At 44.7% G+C, this 24,649-nt stretch overlaps 1 protein-coding gene across 1 annotated transcript in view; it reads right to left on the reverse strand.

Annotated features, from left to right (window-relative positions):
* LOC149872918 (gamma-aminobutyric acid receptor subunit rho-2) overlaps window positions 1-24,649 on the reverse strand; it is an 82,914-nt gene that overhangs the window by 13,918 nt on the left and 44,347 nt on the right. Inside the window, exons 3-5 of the mRNA XM_090036562.1 lie at window positions 15,534-15,601; window positions 12,365-12,588; window positions 910-992 (exon numbers count right to left, since the gene is read on the reverse strand). Of these exons, the coding sequence (XP_089892688.1) occupies window positions 910-992; window positions 12,365-12,588; window positions 15,534-15,601 (375 nt within the window). The remainder of the gene's footprint in view (window positions 1-909; window positions 993-12,364; window positions 12,589-15,533; window positions 15,602-24,649) is intronic.

The raw sequence follows: 24,649 nt of genomic DNA on the forward strand, positions 1-24,649 counted from the left end.
TTATGATATTATAAATAATGATATTATTGTTACGTTTTTAATTACATTTCTCCTCCAGCATTAACTCCTCTCTGTTGTCACGCAGCCAGAGCCAATCAACACAGCCAAAATTCTGAATTCTCCCTACATAGCTGTGTAGGCCTCACCAAGCCATAAAGGAGCACTCAGTGTTGATTCATTTTTTAGGTTAATGTGTAGGTGTCACACATTAACCTAAACAGGTGTAGAATCAACCTATTATTAAAATTTCATGCACACACATATGCTGTCCTCCAAAAATAAGAACCAGATTCAAAGCCCATGGAGTCAAAGGGAAGCCTCTCAATCTGGTGACCAAGCCACCGCACATGTGCCACAAGTGGCACAGGCAGCTTCCGCGTGTGGCATCTGAGCTCCCAGCACTCAGAAGAGGGAGGTGCTCAAATGGTGGTCAGGAGGGGGCTTTGCACAGATAGGACAGGATTGGTGAGAGAGGAGGTTTCAGGTGTCACCAGGTTAATCCTTTCCTGGTCCTACAGCCACTGACAAACTCAGGGCACTGGATGCTTACTCACCATCTAACACTGCAGCAGTTGCAGGGCCAGGGAAAGATTAACATGGTTCTTGGTGGTGACACCTCTCTTCCAGCAGCATCCTGGCCCCACTCTGTTCCACACAGCCAGAGGCTATGGACCCCCTGCCTCCACTCCAGTGCCCCAGGTGGAAGCTCTATCGGGGTGCCTCTAGAGGCGAGGGGACACAGTGGCACTCGGGGAGGGAGCATGACTTAACTTGTAGCATGCCTGCCAAAAGTTTTGGCCTGTACTACTTAAATGTATTCTTTTTTTTATTCTGAAAAAGAGTGCTTAGCCTGAGCATGGAGAGTCAGCAAAGAAAGAAGTAATAGACATGAACTTGGGTGCAACATACAGCTTTCCAGCTCCAATGAACAAGTCTGAGTGTCCAGGGGAAATCGGCTGAAGTCCATGTTGCACATTGCTGTGACAGTGATCCTAGAAATCAAAAAAGGAACGGTTACTCGAGAGAAGCAGTAGTTCTTACACTCTGCAGAGTGTGCAGGAAATGTGTGACGCCAGCACTGCGTAGTAGAGCTGTGTGACACTCTGGTAGCCGATTCAATTCAGAGGAGATTCAGACCGATTCGGCGAGCAAATCTCTGAACCCAGACTGCATTGGGAGACCAATTAAAAGGCCTGAATCAAATTGGAAGCCTCTGAATCAATTCAGAAAAGATTTGGTGCCGCTTTGGAGATTTGGGCATAAACTAAGCAGGCAGCAGTCCTCAACCACGCTGGACACAGCTGCCTCCAGCTGGTAAGTCTGTTGTGGTGGGCCAAGGGGGCAGGAAAGGGGCATGGGGGGAGGGACAGATCAATGCCCCGACAGCGAGGGAGGGACTGGGGCTGGAACAGGCTGCCCAGCTGAAACAGGGGGCCATGGGCAGGCTGTCCCTAAGGGGGGCAAAACATGGCGACCGCCCCATGCCCTGTACTTTGGGGGGTGCCATGGAGCCAGGCAGAGTGGCTGCAGCAACCCCACACTGCTGGCGGCTTCACGTCTGGTTGCTCAGCACCACCCCCTGGCTGCCGAACCCAGCACCTCCAGCTGCTCAGCGCCCCACTCCCTGTCATCGAATCCGCTGCTGACATCCTCATGTCCAGAGGCAGGGCCCTGCACAGGCTGATTTGCCCCAGACCCCACACCCTGCTTGGGTCACTTCTGGGAGCAAGACTCAAAGAGAGGGGTGGGGGGTGCAGGATGCAAGCACGGCAGTGCTGGAAGCAGGGGTTATGCCCAGATGCCATTTGCCCCCTTCTGCTCAGAGCGAGTCCTGCCTGCATCTCACCCCGCCCCGGCCGGGCAAGCAGCAGCAAGGCAGAGTCCCCGCTCCCAGTGCTGCTATGCTTGCATCCTGGACCCCCCCTGCTCCAGGTGGGCAAGCAGCGGCAAGGCATAGCCCACTGCTTGCCCACCTAGGGCAGGGGTGCATGGGGTGCAGGTGCTGCTGCCACTTGCCCAGCCAGGGTGGAGGGGCCTGGGATGTGAGGGCAGCAGTGCTGTGAGCAGGGGCTCTGCCCTGCTGCTGCTTGCCCAGCTGGGGCAGGCCGCAATGCAGGCACAGCTCGCTCCAGGCAGAAGGGAGCAAGCAGCAGTAGGTCATAGCCCCCACTCCCACCACTGTTGCACCTGCATCCCATGCCCCTGCAACCTCCTCCCTGAGTCCCACACCCTCTGTCCTGACTGGGCAGCTTTTCCCAGCCCCAATCCCTCCCTCACTGTGGGGGCATTGATCTGCCCCCTTCCTCCCCTGCCCCCTCTGCCCACCACAACAGATTTACCAGCTGGAGGCAACTGTGTCCTGCATGGTGAGGACTGCTGCCTGTTTAGTCTATGGCCAAAGCTCCGAAGCGGCACCAAATCTTCAGACACAGTTCAGCTGAATTGAATTGGGACAATGATTCAAATCTCCAAATTGGCCAAATCCAAATCCGAAGCAATACGTGCCGCTTCGCAGAGGCCTACTGCATAGATGTAGACAACATCTGTTGACTTTAAAACAAGCAATTACATATAGCGTTAGCATTAAGGCCCCAAGAATATTCCTAGTCAGCTCAGAGGCTCAGCTTCTCAGGACTGGACAAAGTGTACCATGCCCAACACTGTGATGCAGCAAAACTGGTTATATACCACATCTGTGCTCTCCTGACCACCATGGTCATTTTCATAGTTTCAAAGATGTTAGGTGCTGGAAGGAACCTGACAAATGATTGGGTCCAGCCCTCCTGCACTTGGGCAGGAAAGACTGCTGGGATCAGATGAGAAGAGTGCGTTCCATGGCACATGGCTGGATAGCTGCAGGTCACCTTTATTGTCAGCTGACATCACCGGGCAGGAATTTAATGCTAACAATAATAATAATAGTTTGATTATCTTACAGGGTATAACAATAAATTTTTCCTTATGATGTTGTTATCTTCAAAGTGACTTCGCTGGAATGGTGTTTTAGACTTCCTTATGTCCAGCTTTGATGAAGACTTTGGCTTCTTGCAGTAACAGGGACTGAGTGATGGGACGTGACAAAAGCACAATCTGGGCTTCTAATGCACAAATGAACAATACAGTTAGCAAGAACTCCCTCTCTCACACACACTTCAATTTATATAATGGTAGGTCAAAGGTACTCTTTCAGTAACTGATGAAACTTATTTAAGTCTGAAGGCTATTTATTATGGTAGAGAGAAAGACATTTATTCAGAACCAAATCTTTGCCTCTACTAAATTTGCATCTCAGCTATGGATGTGTAACAACTCCAAGTTGAGTTTACAAATCTGAATCTAATCTGCCATAATATTATGTAATGCGTTTCCTGTCAGCATGCTTTTTTCCTGTTAAATGGTTTGAAATAGGCTCCAGCTTTACTGGTGACAAAGTCAATAGTTCTCAGTCATCACTTGAAAGTCAATAGACCTGTTTACACAGCTTGTGACCAGTTTCATGGTTCATTTCAGATGTTGATAAAGACCTTTCCACTGCTCAAAGGACTGAGAGGCAAAATCTGCCCTGATATATATATGTCAGTCACCCTAGTTAAATGCTGCATACCTTTATATCATTATAATATGCCATTTTCTTTCCTCAAGGTCACCTAAATTGTACCAAAGCCTGCAGTCATTAAAAGTTCATTAGTCAGGGAAAGCACAGTAACTCAACCTGTCAATAAGATATGCCCTCAATTAATATACAGTGTTGGCTAAGTGGCTGTCAATTCATAAAACACAAATAAAAGAATGATTCAGTAATTCAGTAATTTTTTTTATATCCATACTGCCAAAATGCCCCCAGAGAGCACATGCACAGAGCCAAGGCATGCATTTACTTAGTCTTTACCTTGTACTTGACAGTATCATTAAGAAAATTAAATCAATGGGTCCAGTTATTTAGTCCACTATATACTGAAGCTGATGGACAATAGTTCCCAAGAAAAATACTTGTTTTCCAAAACAAATGTATAATATATCTGCACTATTATCGCTCTCTCTCTGCTGTAGTCTTTAATGTATTTATCTTTGCTACTCTCTTCCACAGGAACTTACTGTTTTCTGCATTTTGCAAGTAGAGAATGCAGGCTTTAGATAATTAGATCCATAAGTCACAGAGGTGTTGCCTAACTTTTAGGCAACTTGGCCCAGATATGCAAAAGAACATACTCATCTTAAGTGGACTTTAGGCAGAGTTTAGGACCTAAATCCAATAATGCAGTCCACAAAATCCCTACCTCGCCTATTAGACACCTTAGGGCAAGATTCAAAAAGGACTGATGTATTCTGCTTACACAGCTGGGTATGAGTTTCCTATACATTAAATGGGAATAGTTAAGTGCCTAGCATTGGGATATATTACATTCACCTAACAGTGCAGAGAGATGTAAGTCTTTCCAGCATTTAGATGCCAACCTGCAATCCTCAGCTAGATGTGAAACTGAGATTCACAACCCAATAATCTATACCTAGAGAGATGTGCAAGTCTCCTTTCATGTACATTTGATTATCTCACCCCTTTCTTTTAAAACCCAGTCAGTGGTGCCTTCCTCCAAATACCTTATGACTTTGGTACATATAATTCTAGGCAGCTTCTAGAGCTCTTAGCCCCTTAACCACACATTAACACCTGAAACTAGTTTTAAGCACACTTTAGGCAACTTAAAGTTATGTCACTCCAGGGCAGACTTATCTCTGATCTGTGTTAACCAGTTCATGTTCCATTAAGATGTGACACAGATGAACTGCCCAACTTGCAGTTCTCAAGCATCTCAATTTGCAGTGTCCCCTCCCCCGCCTTCCTGTTCTATGTGGACAAACTTTCCACCACCTGAACTCTACTGCCCAGCAGTGGTTCTAGTGCTAAATCAGCACCACCTCCAACTGCTGGGGGTATGACCTTCCCAGCCCCAATGGTGCAACCCCCTGAAAACAGCCTACAGAGCCCATTTCCACTAGCCAGGTTGCAGGACATGGTCAGGTCCAGGAGTGGGGTCTAGCAGGCATGGCGGGGAACAAGTATGGGGTTGCACTGGGTGCTCCTGAGCTGGGGTTTGCTTCCCAGGGCAAGGGCAGTAGCTCCCCCAAAGCCTCTTCCATCAACACTCCCACCTCCCACTCACCCTAGGAACATGAGACCTTCTTTGATTTACTTCCTCTTTCTTTTTAAATTCTTTTTTTTACTTCTTATTTTATCCTTCAGTGGCTGACTTCGTTCATTTCACCACCCTTCCTCTCACCCCCTTTTCTACCTCCCAGTTCATTACCCACCCCCATACCATTAACTTTTAGCCTGTCAGCTTCATGTTTGCACCACCCCAACCCATCTCTCATATACCCCCCACCTAGAGCAGGGATAGAAGAAGCCTGTCATAGCAAAATCAGCCCTCCAGTTGCAACTCACAGCTATAGCTCCTAAATGGGCCCCTGCTTGCCATACTTCTAGTGGCAAATCAGAGCCATGCAAGTGGGGGGTGACAGTCAGAGAAGGCTTTTAGCATTACGGTGTGACTGCTCCAAACTCGAGCTAGCACTAACACTGGTCAACATCTGAGCAGCTCAAAATGCAACATGTAAGAAGGATTAGAACAATCACTGAGGAAGTGGGTGACCTGTGTTCTTGGAGCTCTTCAGCCTGAAGGCATGGTAGCTGATCTCTCTCACTGACCAGGAGAGTGCTTAAAAGCACCAGACTTCAAGTTAATATGAACCTACAGGTAAAAGAAAAGGTTTCACCCCTCTTGATGAAACCTGGTCACTGTGTAGAAAGGAATGTAAGATTTATAGAGCCAGAGATAGCAAGCAAAAGGGATCAGGACTGTGATATAGACCCTATCCTGGTATAACAAGTTCTGGGTTCAGGTCCTTGTTCTCTGCTCCCATCACTGTGTGTGCATTCTGCATTAAAAAGTCATTGGATAAAATACATTGATATTCCTGGCAGTATGGAAAGAAACCCTGGTCTCTCTTCTCATACCTGGGCTGCAGAATCATGCTCCCTCTTGCTTGATCTCTTTCTAGCCCCATGACACTTTCGTTCCTTTCTGCTCAGTAATCCATCTTAGGTAGAAGGGGTGGAGAACTTCCTCTCTCCTCTCCCCGCTATCTTTGAGTATTCCATAGCTTAGTGCTTACAGCACTCCTCTGGAAAGTAGAGCTCATTCATTCAAAAGCCCATGGTGTGTAAACTCTACTTCAACACGCCAAAATAACCCAGGTTAAAATTTTTAAAGAGAGGTAAATTAACAAGGATCAAACACCATGGCGTGTACAAACATCCATAAGGTTTGAAGTCCCTCAGCCCAGAAACCTAGGTCTCCCACTTTCTAGGTGACATTTCAACTATTAGGTTGTTATATAAAGGTCTACACAACCACTGAAATTTTTTTTTAATTAAAAAAGCTATGAGTGCTGACTCTGCCGTGAGTCCCTATCCCCTGCGCGCTCTCCCAGCCCCGTCAATGGCTGCCCTGCTCAGCCACAGCATCCCGGCTGTTAAAAAAAAAAAAAAGCAAATAAAAAGCCCTGACTCACCAGCTGGTGCAGCAGCCATCAGGGCTTCTGGGGGCTTGTGGCAGAGCCCTCCATGCAGCATGGGGCAGTGTGGGGCAGTGGTGATCCCCCCCCACCAGCAGGAGTCAGTGAGTGTGGGGCTTTTATTTTTTTAAATAACTGGGACTCTGGGGCCAGGTGGAGCAGCCATGGGGGGGCTGAGAGGGGGCTGGGAGAGCAGGCAGGGGTGGGGCCTGTTTGATTCAGAGAGTCAACCAATTTGGCAGCAGATGAATCTCCAAATCAGATTTGACCGAATCGATTTTGGGACAGTGATTCAAATCACCAAATCAAATCAGTCCCCCAGATTAGCTGAATCCAGATCTGAAGCAAATACTAGCCACTTTGTACAGGCCTAATTGCTACCATAAGCTGATAGCAATAGTGTCCACACAAAGCACAGTGGCCATGGACATTTCATTCAGAAGCAGGGCTGGTAGTGGTGTTACTGCCAAACTTCTGCATAATAGTGGTTAAGATACTCAGCAAAAATGCAGAAAGCCTGTATTCTAGACCCATGCACTCAGGGCTTCCCAGGACAGGGCTCTAGCCACCACCCTGTGGGCTGTGCTGGGCTGAGCTGGCATGTCTGGGAGGGTTGGCAGAGGTAATCTCCCCCTCTCCTAGGAAGCTGTGCCAACGTACAGCAAAGAATGCAAGATCAATTCATGCAGACTCAGAGAGGAGTGTGACTGCATTCCTTTGCTCAAAGCACTGTCCTGGAGGGAGGGGTGGAACAAGCTTTTAAGACCTGCTTCCAGGACTGTTTCTGTATTTTGCATTAAACAATCATTGGAAAAATAGGAAAACCATCCTGACTGCACTGGTGTGAGGAGATTTGAATCGGCCTATCCAAATTTCCAGGTAAATTCTTTCTCCACCAGGCTACAATGGGATCCTGGTTTGAGGGTTGCTCAGTGTCTCCTGTAGATACTGCCTCACTTTGCATGAAACAAGTTAATAGACAATGAATCAGCATGCTAGAGAACTTGATCTTCATGAAAAGGGCCAACATAGTATCCCTCTTTTAAAAAGGCAAAAAGGAGGATCCGGGGAGCTACAGACTGTTTCGCTTTACCTCAGTACCTGAGAAGTTACTGACTCATATCCAAAGGAAGACCAGTTGCAAGCATCTGGAGGAGGAAAGACTGATCACAAACAGCCAGCATGGATTTACAAAAAATAAATTGTCTAACAAACTTGGTCTCCTTTGACAAAGTAACTACTTGGGTGGATGAAGGGAATGCTGTTGAAATAGTGTATCTGGACTTCAGCAAGGCTTTTGACAACGTTCCACACAACCTGCTTAGAAACAAGTTGGAGAAATGTGAGCAAGATAAAACTACTATGAGATGGACAGATAACTGGCTCAATAGCCACACACAAAGGGTAATTATTAACCGGTTCATCTCAGAATGACAGGAGGTTTCTCATGGAGCCCCACAGGGGTCTGTCCTGGGGGCCCAGTGCTGTTCAATGTGTTTATTAACTATTTGGATGGTAGCATAGAAAGATCTTGAGCAACTTTGCAGATGACACAAAACTGGGAAGGACTGTGAACACACTGGAAGATGTGTGTGCAATTCAGAAGGATCTCAAGAGACTGGAAGGTTGGACTAGAGCTAAAGGATGAAGTTCAATGAAGACAAATGCAAGGTGCTACATGTTGGGAAGAATAATTAAAAACACAAATATAAAATTGGTGACATCTGGCTGGATGGCAGCACTATGGAAAAGGATTTGGGAGTTGTGATAGACTACCAACTCAATACAAGTCTACAGTGTGATGCAGCTACACAAAAGCTAATGCAATTTTGGGATGCTTCCACAGAAGCATTAAGTACAAGACTTGGGAGGTGATACTCAGCACTGGCCAGGCCTCATCTGGAGTGTTGTAGGTAGTTCTGGGCTCCACATTTTAAAAAGGATGTGGAGACGTTAGGTATAGAGCAGTGGTCTCCAACTTTTTTAAGCACCAGAGCACTTTTTGACTTAAAGTGCAACCCAGTATCTACCACATGCCACCCTGATACCCCTATCCAGAAGGTCAGTCTCAGGGGGAGGGAAGCGGGGGGCAGATCAAGGTCCCCATGGTGAGGGAGGGAGTGGGGTAGGGGCAGGCCATGGGGTGAGTGGGGCCTTGGCCAGGCTGAGTAGTGGGAAGATTGGAGCCTAGGTAGCTTGCCAAGGGGTGCAAGGGGAGGTAGGGGCTTCTGCAGCTGTGCATACCCTGGCAGAGACCCTCTACCCAGGATCTCATGAGCTTATGTTGACAACATTTTATAGAAGCAGGACATTAGCTGTCATCATTTCCCTGCTTTACCTGTGGCATGTTAGGTCTGTTTTGTGTCAGGGTTGACTGTAGTATTTTGTAGAGTGTAAATTATGGATTTTATAGGATGGTTTGGATAGGAATGATTCTGCCTCAGGCAGGGGGTTGGACTAGATGACCTCTGGAAGGCCCTTCAGCCCTACTTTTCTATTATTTTATGTTTCTCTGAAACTGCAGCTTAATGGGTAGGACACCCCTTTGGAATAGGGAAGTTCTCAGTTCTGATCTCTGGTCCAATTAATGTTTAGGTATTTTCTGTTGAGTCCCAGAATATCACCCAAAACCTTAAACAATCCTTTCCCGTGCATTCTATGTTGTTAAGATCAGGATTTGTACCTCCAGTATACATTTAAATGGTAGGCCATCAGCTGGACCTGATACATGTGCTAGTATCCCAGTGGGTAAGGTCTGGACTGCATGAGCTGTATTTGGACTGTGATATCATAGAATCATTGAGTCAGAAGGGACCTAGACAGATCATGTAGTCCGACCCCCTGCCATGGGCAGGAAGGAGCACTGGGGGTGGCAGGAGTCATAAGACCCCAGCCAGGTGCCTATCCAGTCTCCTCTTGAAGATATGGTTTGCAGCAGGTTACATATATAAATAAACAGCATGAAAACAAATCAACTAGACCTGGTATAGCCAATATTTGCTATTTTAAATATTTATCATTCTTTTAAGTTTGTTCAACTTTGGCAAGGAATAACTTGCAATTGGCATTGGCACCTGAGACCACAGGATATCTAAGCAAAAGCATATGGCAAGGTACTCCATTTCTGCTGGGCAACAGCTGAAAGGAAGTATACTTCACTCCCTTTCTTCCCACTTCATTCTGTCACAACTTCATGACTAACTACTCTTTCACTTGCATTCTCTCCCTCTTGTCTCCATACTTTCTTCCACATAGGTCACTCTACAACTGGAATTTCCTTCCTGACCTCATTCATATGGAACGGAAAGCATTTTTAAAGACCTGCTTAAATATAATAAGTGCTTCGGTTAGATAAGGATATACGTCAGTCCAGAAATGTTTTTCTGAATGCCTCATCACAATGTTTTTTTCTTTACTACTACTGGAAGTAGTTAAGGTATAATATTGTACATGCACATGTACATAAACAACCATGTTATCTGCTTTAAAAAGCCTATGTTTTTAACTTGATGATTGGTATAGGGCTCTCTAAGCAAAACTATCAATGAACTGTTCTTGAAATATAGAAACTTAAAGTAAAGTTTCAGGTGACATTAACCTACTAGTAATATATAATCCAGTATATTTACTCCTCAGGGAAGAAGGAACACCCTTCTGAATCAAGCAGATGCATTTTTTCTTCTTTTTAAAAATTCTTTCCATCTCCTGATTCATAGATTCATAGATTCATAGATTCATAGATGCTAGGGTCGGAAGGGACCTCAATAGATCATCGAGTCCGACCCCCTGCATAAGCAGGAAAGAGTGCTGGGCCTACATTACCCCAGCTAGATACACATCCAACCTTCTCTTGAATACCCCCAGGGTAGGGGAGAGCACCACCTCCCTTGGGAGCCCGTTCCAGAGCTTGGCCACTCGAACTGTGAAGAAGTTCCTCCTAATATCTAATCTAAATCTGCTCTCCTCCAGCTTGTGGCCATTATTTCTTGTAACCCCCGGGGACGCCTTGGTGAATAAATACTCACCAATTCCCTTCTGTGCCCCCCTGACGAACTTATAGGCAGCCACCAGGTCGCCTCTCAACCTTCTCTTGCGGAGGCTGAAAAGGTCCAGTTTCTCTAATCTCTCCTCATAGGGCTTGGCCTGCAGGCCCTTAACCATACGAGTGGCCCTTCTCTGGACCCTCTCCAGGTTATCCGCATCTTTCTTGAAGTGCGGCGCCCAGAATTGCACGCAGTACTCCAGCTGCGGTCTGACCAGCGCCCGATAGAGGGGAAGTATCACCTCCTTGGACTTATTTGTCATGCATCTGCTGATGCACGATAAAGTGCCATTGGCTTTTCTGATGGTTTCATCACACTGCCGACTCATGTTCATCTTGGAGTCTACTAGGACTCCAAGATCCCTTTCCACTTCCGTGCCACCCAGCAGGTCATTTCCTAGGCTGTAGGTGTGCTGGACATTTTTCCTCCCCAGATGCAGCACTTTGCATTTCTCCTTGTTGAACTGCATTCTGTTGTTTTCTGCCCACTTGTCTAACCTGTCCAGGTCTGCTTGCAACTGTTCCCTGCCCTCCGGCGTGTCCACTTCGCCCCATAGCTTAGTGTCATCTGAAAGCCATTCTGTCACAATTGAGATAGATAAATATCAGAAGACACTGAAATGGTGCTAGTGAAACATTTGAAGGTTCATACTGAATTTGGGGGAACATAAAAACCAGGATTTTCTCCCCAAAAAAGGTCTCTTTGGCAGGTTTGGGATACATGAAGAACTCATGTTCTATAAGCGGTGTGTGTTTAGGCCTAAAAGACTTCTGAAAAACTTTCAACTCTTACCTGCCTCAAAGGTATTTTTCCTAAGCTATACAACCCATCTTTTTTCTTTTAAAGGAACCACAAATCCCTGACAAACTGTTGGGATGTTCCTTACAATTCTTTCAGCCAGTAATCTGCCTGGGAATCAACTGCAATAGTGCATCTTTTAGCAGCCACTTCCATCTCTGTAAACTGGTGAAATCTCAGAATAAGTTGGCCTATGTCCCAGTCTCGCTGGGATATTCCTGGATTCTGTAGGCTAGACCCAGCCAGTGGATCAAAAGACCCAGGCCAAAGTCTGACAGGGAGGTAAAGCATCATAGTGCACCAGGCAGGCACTGCTGCTTCTGTGCACATGCACATGGCACATCCTTGCTACTGCACAGCAGCAGCAATGCCTGCCCAGCCACCTACCTGGTGCACCGCTCTGCTCTGTTCTCCGCAGACTCTAGCCCAGGGCCTTTTGATCAACTGGCTGGGACCAGCCTATGGAATCTGGGAGTATCCCAGCCAAACTGGGACATACAGTCACCCTATCTATGCCACTCTGCCCTACTTTCTGCCTAACTACTTCTCCCTGGTTAAATCTGGATTTTGACATGCAAACTCTCACAGAAAGTAACAGTTTACTTAGGCAAATATGAGGCAAAAAAGGACATTTCTAGAGATCACCAGCTGCTGAACCATAGCTTCTAATTTAATTACAGATTGACCAAGAGACAGGTATTCCTGATCCACTATCCCTTCCTTTGCCTGTTGACGGTTAGAAGGATGGTTTCTTTGAGAGTGGATTATTTTATAGCTGCCTAGTATTACTTTCTTGCAACTTCTTTTCAAGCATCTGGTACTGGCTGGTATTGGTCCAGATTAATAGACTAAAAGGACCACTAGCCTGATCCTGTATGACAGTTCTTTTGGTCACTAAATCAGAATTATAACAGAGTGTTCGCAGACAGCTGAATTTTTGTCTTTACCTCATGCTATAAAGCACGTGACCATCCGGGAACACTCGCAGCATGATGTTGTCAGTGGTTGTGTCATGAATGAATGATCTTTTGGAGTGAACAAAGAAAACATCTGGAACCCAGATCTTCTTAACCAGTCTGCCATCAAAAGTCATGCTTTTGTTAGTGGTGCTGGGAAATGACAGGCGTTCATCCTTCCAGTAGTGTCTTAAGTATAGAGTCATAGTAAAATCCTGCATTAGAAGAAAAGAGAACTGTGAAGAAATGTGTCACAACAATGACTTTGATATCTGAGAGCCATAAGAAAGAGAACAGAAAGACATCTCAATCCCCTTTATCCCCTGCTCCATCTTAAATGCATTACTCAGCTTCTGATTTTTTGTGTATTTTCCTCTTTTCTCTGAAGTATCAGATAGCAGCCAGAACTGAAGGTGAGAGATCAATTAATTACGGTGTCCAGGTTCTTGTAGCGATACTGCGAAAACCCTTAGGTGCCTTGCAGTGTGTTTTGTTCATGCTCTCTGGGTTAAAGTGATCACAAGATTTGAGATCAGGAAGGAACTCTTCTCCCAGGTCAAACTGGAAAAGACCTTTGGGGTTTGGGGGGCGTTTTTCCCCTATTTTCCTCTATAGCACTGGGCATGATCCACTTCTTGGGACCATTGTGGTATATTGTACCTAACAGATTCCCTGACACTGCAGGGACCTAGAGCAGGGGTCGGTAACATTTTCCACTGGGGGGCCAGAATGACCCAGCTTGAGTCAGAGGTGGGCAAGCACTACAACCCAGATGCCACCACCACTCTTCCCCATGACCCAGCTGCAGTGTGGCATAGCAAAAGTTCCCTCTCTGCCAATGTCCCAGGTCCCAGGCCCAACTGCAGCATGGTGCAGGGAAGAGCCCCCACCACTGAATGCTGCCAAAGCTATGGCTGAACAGGCTGGGTCCAGAGACTTCATGGGCCAGTTCCTCGGTTATAGTGCCCTTGTGTCTCTTGCACACTTCTTATGGCACATTGCAGATTTTTGAGGTTCTATTTTGTTTTGTTTTGTTTTTCTTGGGGGGGGAGGGGGGAATAAAGAACCTAAGTTTGTCATGGGACATTAAGAGGTGCTTTATGGCTGTGATATGCAAAAGGCCTTTTCTTGTGGACCCTTCTGGATAAAAATATATGACATGGTTGCCAGCAATTACAGGTAATTGGATTCAGTGACTAGGTCCTTTTCAGTCATACGTTTGTGGAATAATCTGTTGCTATATACTAATGTCACTCAGATAGATTAAATTTATTCCCTTTCAAGCACATTTTTCTTCCCTGGACTAATGCTACCAAAAGAACAGTTTCCTGCAGAAGTGAAGTATTCTGGAAAAATTCACCACCCATGCATTTTATATGTTAGATTAAAAAGTAAGATAGAGAGAAAAGAAGATATCCATATATTTCCACTAGAAAGTTGTTAATACACTATTCTAGGCTCGTTGCAGGTATTTCTTAAAAGGCATCAATGAAGATCAGTCATAGGAGAAAAGTAAATGCATGCCAGTCTACCCACTGCATTAGAAAATGTTTTCTGGATCCTGACAACGTAATATTAAAGGAAAATGGACATTCAGTGTACATAAAAAAGCAAAAATCTGTTTCCAATTAGCTAAATTATGAGCCTAAACATTAAGCAAGTTATCCTAATGAAAGAACCAAATTATTGCCAACATTAACAGAATGAGGGGACTGTTACCCCTATTTTACAAGTAAATAAATAAAAATTCCATTTTAAGCTGGTAGGGGTGGAAAAAAACAAACCCTACAGCAGCACAAAGAAAAACATCTGTTTCTGCTGTTGACCTCAACCTGTCACCTGCAGCTTTCAAAACTGAATAACCATTTCAAGCTTAGAGATAAAATATCCATTTGTATTTATGTTCCCAATTAAGCAAGATGCTACAAAAGTAACTTCGAAAGTCTTGTCTGCCAGGTCTTGGACAAGAGCAGTGCATGCTGGGTTTTTGTTCCTAATAAGTTATCACTAGTTCAAAACCCTACAAAGGGCTTGTTTCTACTTGCAGAATGGCAAAGCAGATCACCTGTAGAGCCACTCAGATGTTCTGCTGCTCAAGATGATAGGTTTACCATGGAGATATGACCTCATAGAAACTGTTTGTATTCAAGCCATAAACACTGTAGAGTTCAGATTTTAAGTTAAACCCTTGTCTTTAACTTTGTAGATTATACCTAGACACTGCACTGCATGGTGCATAAGAGGAACAGTGAGGAAGCGGGTTAAGGAAGAGTAGAAATAAGAAGATGCTTCTCCTTTTTCCTCCTCATTTATCCATTTCTTCCTGCCGGTTTTGCTTCCTGTCTTTCTCACTCATGTAAACTCACATTTACTAACTAAAGGAGGCTGACTTGGTATCTCACTGACATACACATACCCCCTTTGTAGCCAGCAGCACCTTGAAAATTGTTGCTAAGTGATATTTGGATCCACCTTCTTTCTTAAAGACAAAATACAACAACAACAACAACTATTAGTTGCAACTGAGTTCAGCACCAATACATATCTCTAGAGTGGCAGCACTGCTGACTGAAACCCAATTATCACCAGTGCAAACTCAGCACTGGAAAAGTCAGTTCACACTTGCCCTCACTGCCCCAGCCATGTGCATTTGAACTGGATTAGAGGACTCATAGAAATAGTGGAAAACAGCTTTTTTAGTTTATGTCATCAACTAGCTCTTCTAAAATTCCTTATAAATTCACATATTTAAGAATAGATTTTCTGGCTCCATAAAAAAGGAGAAAGTAAATAGGACTGTCTTGAATCTCACAATATTTTGTTTTCAGCCATCTAAAGTCAACTGATACAAATTCTTCTATGGGGCATAATGAAAAGAACACTTCAGGCAGCTGTTTATATTTTTGCTTGCTACTTATACTGCATATATCACTCTTGTTTTCTTTCAAAGTCCTTTTGTCCCCTTTACAGTTCTTGTCTTCTTTATTTGTAGGTTAAATAGTGACCGTTTGGACACTGCACATCTTTATTAAGTCTCTAGCTCTGATTACATGCCTTTCAAACTTGCAGCATTTGCCTTCATCTGGAAGATAAACTGAAACCTAAATATGTGATTTTCCTTGAGTAGGAATAATGGAGGCTTAAAGAAAGTATTACATACCATATCGACCTCAGAAATACTGTCCAAGCTTTCAACCTGTACGTCCACCCCAACTGGAATTGCAGGGCCTGTGATAGAATGAGATTTAGACATTTAAATACTGTCCCTTTATATCATCTAACTTCAGTTAGTTTCACAAAATAGTGTTCAAAACATTTTTGAGCCTATATTGTATTTTTTTGGTACTTCAGGGTCTATGGAGAGGCAGACTGTGAGCAATAAGCCAAACATCCTTCTAAACACTAAATCTGCTTCTTGTTTCCATGCCCCAAGCAGGGATGCTATGAGCGAAATCCTATTCCACTAATTAGTTGCCTAAGTGTGATTTTATTCTACCCTGCTTCACTCTCTGAAAATCATGACTGTAAAGGTGGTGGGCCCTCCGCCCCATCACTGCTTTTGGTGATTCAGTCTTAAGGTAAAGATGAGAGGACAATATAAAAGTAAACAAGATAGCAGTTTTGTAGGGGCTCAGGCAGGGTGGAATAGCATCACACTTGGACACAATTATGAGTGGGTTTAGAATTGGCTCCATCATCCATAGCTTTAGTGAAGCACTTTAGAAAGATTCCCAGCAGAACAAGTTCATTCCAAATCATAGCTCTTTATGTTGAAATCCAGCCCCAAAAACAAGAGCATAATAAGGAGAAACCATAGTCGCTGTAATCTCACGGAGTTTTTCATTCCCTTTGTTATCAGCAATGAGACAAGCTCTCTTAACCTTTTCTGAATCTTTGGGAACTCTTTATCATTTTCTTTCATATGGCCATGTTTTCTTTGCCTGTCACCCAATGATTATTTGGAGATTATTAAAAAAGAGTCAATGATTTTTCAAAGGAATTCTAAAACAAATGGTCAGATAATCCACAAAGAGCAAATAAGCAGATATCACTTCATCACTAAATCTAACGCTGGTATTATTAGACACTATTTATCCCAGTATCATAGTGGGCAATTGCTCACATGAAGTAAATCCCATTTAGGCTCTATTTTACACCTTATACTTTCATAGATTTTTTTTTTCTCTGTCTTCCCTTCTTGTTCCTTTTTTCACTGTGGATAATGTCCTCTATCTACCAATTCTCTCCCTTTCTCATGCAAATCAGAAGAGTTCCAACCAGAAGGACTGAGAAAGCCCCACTCCAGAGGCCCCAGTAGATTAGAAACATCAAAATACATTAGTCACAGGAGGAAACTTAAACAAGTCTCCCACACGCTGGCTGAATGCTCTGAACGTTGGGTTTAGGAAAGAGAATCATCACCTCTTTTTCCTCCTCCAGCATATTTGTTGTTATGCAGGACCTTTGAGAACATTTACTGGATTGGGACCTGCAGGCCAGGTAGCTAAATCCTCAGTAGAAATAAGGCATGAATGAATGGGAGTTAAGGTTGGACTACTCTGTGGCAGTCTACTCTGGATGCGGCAGTGGCGGGTCCCTGCAAAGATGAGACTGAGCATATCTCACCTGTCCTTCACCTGCCCTCACTCCCTGACACTCCAAACCAGAATTTGACTATCGAGAATGCTCTGGATGTTGAAGACTGAGAGCACAAAAGTGGGTCCAAAGGGATAAGCCAAGAGTGATTCACCAACAACCATATTTCTGGGTCTGAATCATGCCTGCAGAGGGAGGTGGGCAAGGTGTGCTTGACACTTTTTGCAGCAGGACTAATTGCCACCATGGTATAGACCAGTGGTTCTCAACCTTGTTAGGCTCAAGGCACACTTTGGGAATGTCAGCTCTTATCTTGCATTCATTTTTTGACCACAGAAAAGTAACATAAATTCTTCTGTTGCAAAGAATGCAAAAAGACCATAGCATGCCAGAATGGGTTTGACAGAACAGATTCCTATTTGAAATCTCTGGGTTTATCTGATGAATCGTATGTAACAACCTGCAGGTTCCTTGGAACACAAGTTGTAGAAGGGATGATCCAGAGGCTGACACCAGGAAGCTCAGTGTATTTGAAGAATTTCACAATAGCTCTGAGCACAGGCTGTACTGCATGGCTGCAGAGCACGCAGCTCTGCTGATGAAGATCCAAGTTCTTGAAGTCCAAATGGAGTCCCTTTATTATTGCACACAGTGCTGTGCATGAGACAACGGATGAGAACCACAGCAAAGAATGTGTGATTTAAAGCATCACCCACAGAGCAAAGGGAACAGACAAAATGAAGGGACTCAGCCCCCCTGCACATGTGGATCTCCAGTCAAAGAAACTGGCAGCAATAGAAGGAAGAGCTGATCCTGAATACATGGCAGGCAAGGATAGAAAATGAAAATAAATGTTTTCTATTACCCCACTGAGACAAAGGACAGAGAAATGAATGGACCACCTTTACCTGAGGGGTCAAATACATTACAGCAGCTGATGAAGGCTTTTAATATGTACTTTGACCCCAGAAGAAATGAGACTGAGGAAAGATAGTTTTGTTTTTTAACCCAGAATCAAGATCCAGAACAAGAAAGAGATCATTATATTACAGGGCTGAAAATATTGGCATCCACATGTAATTTTGGGAACATAACAGACTCCCTTATTAGAGAGAAAATTATTTATAGGACATCTGATCCTAAGATAAGGGATTTTTGAGAGCAGCTAATCTGATTCTGGAAAAATGCATCCAAATTTCACAAGCAGCTGAATCTTCTAAGGAAAGAACTAAAACAATTGCTGGTGTAGAACAAATACACAGGTGCAATTTAAAGGGACCCAGGAGGCAGAACAAAGATAGGCCAACTGGGAATGCAGTCCCCAGGCTCCAGTGCTGGTACTGTGGGATGCAGCATGCTTGAAAAGAAGGGGGAGTGCTCTGCTTATGGGAAAAGATGCATGGGCTATGGGAAACATAACCATTTTGTGTCTCAGTGCCACAACAATCCCAAAAGAAATAAAGCCACAATACATTCAGGAGGGGAGGACAATTACATTTTTGATAAGGAAGATGAGGTCTCCTCCATGACTTAAGCAGATCCAAATACTCTGGACATACATGCACTACAGAAGATAGTCACTAAACAACCTTGCAGCTATGTTAATATGGAGCAACAACCAGTACAATTTCAACTCGATTGTGGAGCCAGCTGCAGTGTAATTCCTGCAAAACTACTCAGCAGTAATATCTACTAATATCTACAGTAATAACTACTCAGCAGATTAGACAGACATGAGCAGATACTGGTGATGTACAGTAAAACAACTATATAAGCAGTGGGTAAATGCAGACCATCAATGCAAAATCCGTGGAACAGAAAAAATCACCTGGAATGCATAGTGGTCAGCACTGAAGAATGCACTGAATTAGTGCAAACCATAGACCTGATCTCAGTGCAACATCAGAATATCCTTCACATGAGACAAGAGGAAGGAAGTACAGATGGTCCTTGGCAGATGTTTTTTAGGAGTAGAAAGATGTATTTCAGGGAGACAGACACAGAGAAGAAAAGCTCAAGTTAGAAATAGGCCCACAAATACAGCCTATGTTCTGGCAGTCTTACTGAGTACTATTAGCCCTGATGGAGCCACTCAAAAAGGAACTAACAAGCCTAACAAGAAGGGGCATTATCAAACCAGTGAAAATGAGCACCAGTGAAAATCAGCAGCCTGGTAGTGATAAGAAAACCATCTGGAGAACTGAGGATCTGGACTGATCCAAAACCTCTGAACAGGGCATTGAAAAGAAGCCATTATCCATTGCCCACTCTCAAGGACATACTGCACCTGAACTATCGAGGGTAAAAGTGTTCATGGTTTGTGGTGTAAAAAATGGGTGCTGGCATATTGAGTTAGATGCATCCTGACTTCAAACTTACGGGCAGGATCCTCTGGAAAGTCAGTCTGATGGGGAGAGGAGTCCAGGAGGGCTGGCTATACTTTAAATAAGCCTTACTGCAAGTGCAGGAACAAACCATCCTGATGCACAGGAAGACTAGCAAGTATGGCAGAAGACCAGCATGGCTAAGCAGGGAACTCTTCAGTAAACTAAATCACAAAAGGGAAGCTTATAAGAAATGGAAACTTGGACAAACAACTAGGGAGGAGTATAAGAGTATTGCTGGGGCATGCAGGGATGAAGTCGGGGAGGCCAAAGCACAATTCAAGTTGCAGCTAGCAAGGAATGTTGTGAAGGTTAACAAGAAGGGTTCCTACAAGTATGTCAGTAACAAGAGGAAGATGAGGGAAAGTGTGGGTCCTTTACTGAATGGGGGGGCAACTTTGTGACAGAGGATGCAGAAGGGCAGAAGTGCTCAGTGCCTTTTTTGCCTCAGTCTCAGCTCCCAGACTACTGCACCAGGCAGCACAGTTTGGGAAGGAAGTGAGCAACAGTGGCAAAAGAACAGGTTAGGGACTATTTAGAAAAACTGGACATATACAAGTCCCTGGGGCCTGATGGGATGCACCCGAGGTTGCTGAGGGAGTTGACTGATGAGATTGCACAGCCACTGGCCATCATCTTTGAAAATTCACAGTAATTGGGAGAGGGCCCAGATGATTGGAAAAGGGCAAATGTCCATATTTAAGAAAGATAAAAAGGAGGCTCCAGGGAACTAAAGTCCAATCAGTCTCACCTCAGTCCCTGGAAAAACCATGGAGCAGATGCTCAAGGAACCCATTTCTAAGCACTTGGAGGAGGAACAGTCAGCATGGATAAGTCACAAAGGGTAAGTCGTGCCTGACCAACCTGATTGCCTTCTATGATGAGATGACTGGCTCTGTGGATGCTGGGAAACAAGTGGATGTGGTATACTTGATTTTAGCAAGGCTTTGATGCAGTTTTTCACAACTTTCTTGCAGGCAAGCTAAGGAATTATGGGCTGGATGAATGGACTATAAAGTAGATAGAAAACTGGCATCAGGTGGAGTGCCCCAGGACTGACCCCTGGGGCACACTGTGTTCAATGTCTTCATCAACGACCTGGAAGATGGCATACAGTGCACCCTCAGCAAGTTTGTGGATAACTCCAAGCTTTGGGGAGTAGTAGACATGCTGGAGCATAGGGCTAGGATTCAGTGACCTAGACAAATTGGAGGACTGGGCCAAAAGAAATCTCATGAGGTTCAACAAGGACAAGTGCAAAGTTCTGCACTTAGGACAAAACAATCCCATGTATCAGTACAGGCTGGGGGCTGACTGGCTGCGCAGTAGCTCTGCAGAAAAAGACCTGGGCGTTACAATAGGCAATCAGCTAAATATTAGCCAGCAGTGTGCCCTTGTTGCCAAGAAGGCTAATGGCATACTGGGCTGCATTGACACGTGTGCTGCCAGTAGGTCAAGGGAAGTGATTATTTCCCTTTATTCAGCACTGGTCAGGCCACATCTGGAGTACCATGTTCAGTTTTGAGCTCCCCACTACCGAAAGGATGTGGACAAGAAAGAGAAACTTCAATCTCATGATATCCCAACATGACCTTGGGAAGAGGTTTTGGGAGAGATTTTTTTGTGTTCAATGACAGAAACTATATGGTCACATCAGATTATTACTCCAGGTTGTGAAAGGTGATCCATCTCAAGGACACTTAAACAAGTACAGTAATCAGGAAACTGAACACACAGTGCCAGGTATGGCATACCCACTACCTTGTATTCAGATAATAGGCCCCAATATACAGCAGAGGTATTCAAAAGATTTAGCACAAAATGGGAGTTTGAAAACAAGACTTCTTCCCTAGGGCATTGACAGAGCAATGGGAAGGTAGAATCAGCTGTCAGGATAGCAAAAAGGCTCATGGAAAGGGCAAAAAGGATGGATGTGATCCTTATCTGGCTTTGCTGAACCATCACAATACCCCTCTCAGGGACTTGATAGTAGGCCAGCCCAGATACTGATGGGGTGAAGAACCAAGACACTACTTCCCATGAAGAACAGCCTCCTGCAACCAGATGGGGGAAAAACAGGCAACACACGGAGGCTGCTATTAGAACAGCAGGACAGACAAGCAGCATATTACAACAGAAGAGCTAAGAAGCTGGGGCAGCACGGAGAACACAGCTCTTATAATAAAGATCCAAGTTCTTGAAATCCAAATAAAGTCCCTTTGTTATTGCACAGTGCTGTGCATGAAATAATGTATAGGTGTTCCCACACCTAATACCACTATTATGCAGTACCCTACAGCATCCTTAAAAGGATCTCAGACCACCCCAGGGTGCCTCGGCACCAGAATCACTGGTGTAGACAACCCTGTAGAAACCTGTGGCTCTTTGCTGATGGAAATTTAGGAACCTAGGAACTTAAACACCTCTAGGGTTAAGTAGCTGCTGAGTGGGGTTTTAGGATCTAAAATTTGGACTTGTACACCTGCAGTAGCAGTTAAATGGCATTTAGGGGCTCCTGTACGTGTGCCCAGTGCCTGCTCCAATGCATTTTAATTAAAATGCATCAAAGCAGACTCAATTAACTGAGTCTGCTGGAGTGTGCTAATTAGCATGCTCCAGAAGCTTCAGCACTATGTGAATTCAGTGTCCCTGCACTTCAAAATGATGGTGGGGGTGCTTTAACTAAAGATCATTTGACAAGCTTTATTTAAAGTGCCTCTGCCACCATTTTGAGGCACAAGATACTGAATACACATGGTGCTGCAGCTCCCAAGAGCCTTTCTAATTAAAGCACCCACCCCCACACACTTGTAAAGACACATTAGGTGCATAAATACTTTTGTGGAACTAGCCACATAAGATCTAACCACATCTAGTGCATCACCTAGGCCAATCTGGATTGTGATCTTGATCAAGGTCTCTGATTACTACTCATTTTCCCACAAAAAGAAAGCATGAAATTTTGCAAATTGCGCATTTTAAATAAATCATAATTGCTCACAGTTGCATACATATCATTTGTGTTCAGATGCTAGCTCTGGTGGATGCATATTGGCACAATTAGAGAGAGGGCCACACACATTTGTTTGCTGCCATTTGGGTGTTTGGTAGATTCTGTCCTCATAAAAAAAGATTCTACTTGGAAAACTGACTCGTGTGACAGACAGAGCTGCTCAGAAATGTCCAGCCGAATGTTTCTCCATCTGACAATTCCAATGCATTGAGATTGATGCACCCTTTAGAAATGTATCTTTTTTAATGAACCTTCTGAGCCAAACCAGGCACATTGGTGATGGGGTCCTGCCTTGTTCCGTGACAGCTTGCCAGCCTGGTCTGTTCCTGGGCAGTCCTCAGACAGTCACCCAAGTCCCTGGGCTTTCAAGCTCTACAACTCCCTGGGCACTTCCTTTCTCTTCAGCAGTTTGGTAGGAGGGTTGCAAAGGAGACAGGCACCCAGAAGCCCTGGGGAGCCTTGGCTCCTAAGCTGTCCTCAGCGCTTACCGGGTGAGCTACCACAGAGCTAGTGCTCTCAATGATCCTGGTCTGCTACAGAGCTAGGGAGTCGAAGGAGCTGGCACTGGAACCGAGATAAAATTTGTCTCACATTCCCTTCCAGTTAGAATGTGTGACTGTCCTTCACACAAAGCAGAACTTTGAAGGCTGTGTATCAGACAACTCAGATGGTGAGGAGTAACTTATTTCTCTGAAAACAAACCAAAAGAAATCCTCAGATAATAAATATAGCTGTGCTGCAAAGGAAGAGGAGAAGAGTTGAAAATGAGAAAATTAGCAAAGACTGCTCTCCAACTCTGTGGCTCCAGAGCTGTGGCATGAAGAGCACTGTGGAGTCTTTGGAGAGCTGTGTGCTGACATCCTGACACCCTTCTCCTTGTTCCCAGGTTTCACAGATTTCATAGACATTAGGGCTGGAAGGGACCCTGAAGTATCACTGAGTCCAGCCCCCTGGGGCAGGAAGTCAGCAGGGATCATAGGATCCCAGCAAGATAAGCATCCAAATGTGTCTTGAAGGCATTCAAAGTAGATGCTTGAACCACCTGCAGCAGCAATCTATTCCAAACTTTGGGGACTCGGACAGTGAAGAAGTTCTTTCTTATGTCCAGCCTGAAACAGTTGCGGCAGAGTTTGTGCCCATTTGATCTTGTCATCCCTTGGGGCGCTCTGGTGAACAGATGTTCCCCCAGATCCTGATGACCACCCCTGATAAACTTATAGGTGGCCACTTATAGATCTCCCCTGAGCCTGCGCTTTTCCAGGTTGAAGAGTCCTAGGGCTCTCACCCTGTCGTCATGAGGTCTGTTTTCCTGACCTCTGTTCATGCACGTGGCTCTTCTCTGGACTCTCTCAAGCTTCTCTACATCCTTTTTGAATTGTGGAGCCCAACACTGGACTCAGTACTCCAGCTGCGGCCTCACCAAGGCCAAGTACAACAGGAGAATGACATCCCAGGATTTGCTTGAGAAGCATCTATGGATGCAAGCCAGAGTTTTGCTCACTTTACTAGCCTCAGCATCACATTGCAGGCTCATGTTCATCTTGTGGTCAATCATGACCCCCAAGTCCCTTTCATCCGTAGTACTAACCAGCGTAGCACTGCCAAGCCTATAAGTATGCTGCAGGTTTTTCTTCCCAAGGTGGAGAACCTTGCATTTTTCAGTGTTAAACACCATCAGGTTCTCGTCTGCCCATTTCCTGAGCCTGTCCAGATCTGCCTGGATCACCCGCCTGTCCTCAGTTGTGGATGCTTTACCCCAGAGTTTGGTGTCATCAGCTAACTTGGCCAGCCTGCTTCTGACACCAATGTCTACATCATTGATGTTACATTATAGTGAAAAAAGCTAAGAATATACAGTCAAACCGGAATAAGGTAACTCTCTTTTTATCACACTGCATCACAACTTTCACCATCAGTGGCTGATTTCCATGCATAATGATATAAAACAACTCTTGCAAGTCTGGACATTGTCACAAACCACTTGGCCTCAACAACTTAAGCCATCTCTGCTGGGTAAATGTAGCACTTAATGTCACAATTGTTAAATGATGTTCCATGATCAAATCAGTTAGCAGATAGCTATTGGCAAAGTAATTTGCCTCTTGTCTAGGGCTTTGGTGCCATGCACACAATTTATCTTTTAGCTTAGGTCATTTGTCAACTTATTTGTCCCCACGGTTTGAGCCTAGACCATGGAGTTTTTGCAGGCTGGATGACTTGCCTCCAGCAGCAGGAAAGCAGCTTTTTGGCATGGCTGCCAGAGCCTCTGCACTGAATGCAGTT

Source organism: Crocodylus siamensis, chromosome 1 (assembly GCF_052110815.1).
Source record: "Crocodylus siamensis isolate JL-2025a chromosome 1, ASM5211081v1, whole genome shotgun sequence".
Lineage (NCBI taxonomy): Eukaryota > Metazoa > Chordata > Crocodylia > Crocodylidae > Crocodylus > Crocodylus siamensis.